General features: G+C 40.0%; 1 protein-coding gene across 3 annotated transcripts in view; it reads right to left on the reverse strand.

The window, feature by feature from the left end:
- Window positions 1-861: 861 nt before the first annotated feature.
- The window catches only part of LOC107096735 (myosin-binding protein C, fast-type-like), a 106,904-nt gene continuing 105,266 nt past the window's right edge, over window positions 862-2,499 (reverse strand). For all 3 annotated transcript variants that reach the window (XM_015393535.1, XM_015393525.1, XM_015393516.1), the window contains one exon: window positions 862-1,172. In XM_015393535.1, the coding sequence (XP_015249021.1) occupies window positions 1,138-1,172 (35 nt within the window). In that variant the 3' untranslated portion in view covers window positions 862-1,137. The remainder of the gene's footprint in view (window positions 1,173-2,499) is intronic.

Raw genomic sequence — 2,499 nt, forward strand, 5'->3', positions numbered from 1 at the left:
AAAATGGTCAAATGAAGAAAAACCTTCCCTTTAAAAGATTTAAAGGCAGCCTAATAAAGACATGAGGGAGCAGCCCCTTTTGATGGTCAGTTGAGGTCTTAGTCCCTGTGCTCTTACCCCCTCTGCTGGAGAGACGATGACCCTTATGCAGACCAGGGTCCTGCTGTCACAGATTTTGCGCTTCTTTGATCATTGCACACATCTCCCTCAGTCACCGAGCTCAGGGTAACTCTGTGAGAGCCTGTTGGGGCTGCAGCCCAACCGGCACCTCGGTGAGGCTTTAATTTGCCTTCTCCCAGCAGAGACGGTGCTCTGTTTGTTTTGCGGGTGTGCAAATTATTCGTTTGCTCAGTAATGACGTGGGAGAGCTAATTAGGGCAGTGTTGATGGGTGCATTAATTAGTCTCTAGCGTGTGATGCTAATGAGACCCTGATTTGGAGTGCGTGTTTGTGTTTGCATGAGTGTAAGTCATGTATCTGTGAAGGCCTTGCACTGTAGGTCATGCCATGAGGAATGTATTATCAGAGCATGTGTGAATGTGTGTGTTCAGATGATGGACGCAGAAGCACCATATCTGTGTATAAGAGCCTCTTTAATCCCTGTTATTCCAGCATGTCGTCCATGCCTGGCTGAATATTGATCCCTCCACTGAACCATCACACACTCTGGAAGCAGAGAAGTATAGAAGGGGTCCGTCACACTGTGTTGGCTTTGGTGCTACAGCTGCGTCACTATCATAAATTCATCCTGAGCTGTAAAAACATCCAGGACACACGCAGAAACAGAAGAAAAAAATACAAAAACACAGACACAGGCAGTGGTAATGGATGAGAGGCTGTTTTATAAGTGTGTTCAGTGACAGGTCCACTTTACAGAGAAGAAGGCTCTGCCTGTGTGTGGTCACAGCAGGGGAGTCATACTACAGAGTGGCAGCGAGAAAGGGAGAAGGTGGTGGGATGTTGGAGGAATTTATGGCACATTACTGATTTGTCATAGCAGAAGTAAAGAATATGGGGTCTGTAGTAAGGGTGGGGTGGGGGGGGTCTATTCTGATCATATTTATTCATGACTATCCTGTTACACATAATCCATTTAGTGTTTCCGTTGGGCTGTCCTCTCCTGCTTCATGCTGCCACTCATTTCTTTGTCCCTTCTTCCTTCTCCTGCAGAACTGTGGAAACAGAAAAAAAAAACATCAAATGGGCTGTAGATGCAAAATACAATCAGTCCTGTGCAGAAGTATTCAACCCCTTTTGAGATTTTTCACATGGTGTGACATTGAAATAAAAAAATCATCAAAGTCAGGATTCTATATGTGACAGAGAGGAGGTCTGCAGCCTGTAGCTCCAGGGGTCACAAGTGAATCTTTGGTCCCTTCACTGCAGCTTTAAAGAAAATATATCAAATAAAGTCTTATAACTATAAAGGAAAAAGAAGAGTTAATTTTAGTAGTTCTTTTTGAATATCTTATCTGACTTCTGGATAGAAAATATGCATTTTTGAGTTTTTAGCGTTAATGTTAATAAAATCAACTCTTTCTAATCTCAATGCATTAAAAAAATAACCCAAAACTTTTAAGTTTAGTAACATCTCATCAGGCTTATTTTTACTTAATAGGAATAATATGTTACATTTAGTGCTTAGAGTAAAAAATATAAGCATAAACCAGCTGCTTTGGTTCTTTTAAAAATATAAAAAAAAGTGTGAGATAAATTTAAAGCTGGCAGGAAAGAAGTAAATGAAAATTCTGGAGTTGGTATTGAACACTAAATCCTCTAAAAATGAGGAATTTGAACTGAAAACTGTCTCCAGCAGTAAATCCGTGTGTGATAGTAATCACTTTAAGGAATTTCTCTAGAGGAAAGCTAAAAGTAGAATGGATCCCTTAAAAGAGCAAATTCGATTTGAATTATGCTTTAATTTGACTTAATAAATGAATGAGGTTGTAAAAATGAGCGATTGCATCAGCAGGAAGTTAAAGGGACATCTTTGAGATACTCCAGGCTGTCAGCCTGCAGCTTTATCCATGATCTATAACGCAGGCCAAAAAACATCCTGGGCTGCAAAATGCAAGAACTCACTCTGCGTATCTGAGCTTCTGCTGCCTGCTTCTTTTTCAGCCGACAGAAGCTATGCTTCAGCGTCGGACATAATGCTGTTACCTTGGTAATTTTGAGCAGCAAAGTTCATGGAATTGGATTGGATTTTAAATTTCAGAATCAAGTTTATTGCTAAGTAGGTTTGCACCTACAACACAGCCAATTGAAAAGTGTTAAATAATATGGCGTTAGTAGACTCTGTTCAAAGACAGCGTTAATTTAGCTCTTAATAGAGTTATATTTTACAAATGTAACTCTGAGGTGTCACATGCCAGTAGTTAAAATTGAGTGCTAAAAAATTGTGTTACATAATAAATCTGGAGGTGTTAAAATGGAAAAATAACTCTTTGTCTACTCTCAATTTACCGGTCGATCTACGTTCCTACCCTCATCTATGGT

The sequence above is a fragment of the Cyprinodon variegatus genome, unplaced genomic scaffold (genome assembly GCF_000732505.1).
Source record: "Cyprinodon variegatus isolate N-32 unplaced genomic scaffold, C_variegatus-1.0 Scaffold24, whole genome shotgun sequence".
Taxonomy (NCBI): Eukaryota; Metazoa; Chordata; class Actinopteri; order Cyprinodontiformes; family Cyprinodontidae; genus Cyprinodon; species Cyprinodon variegatus.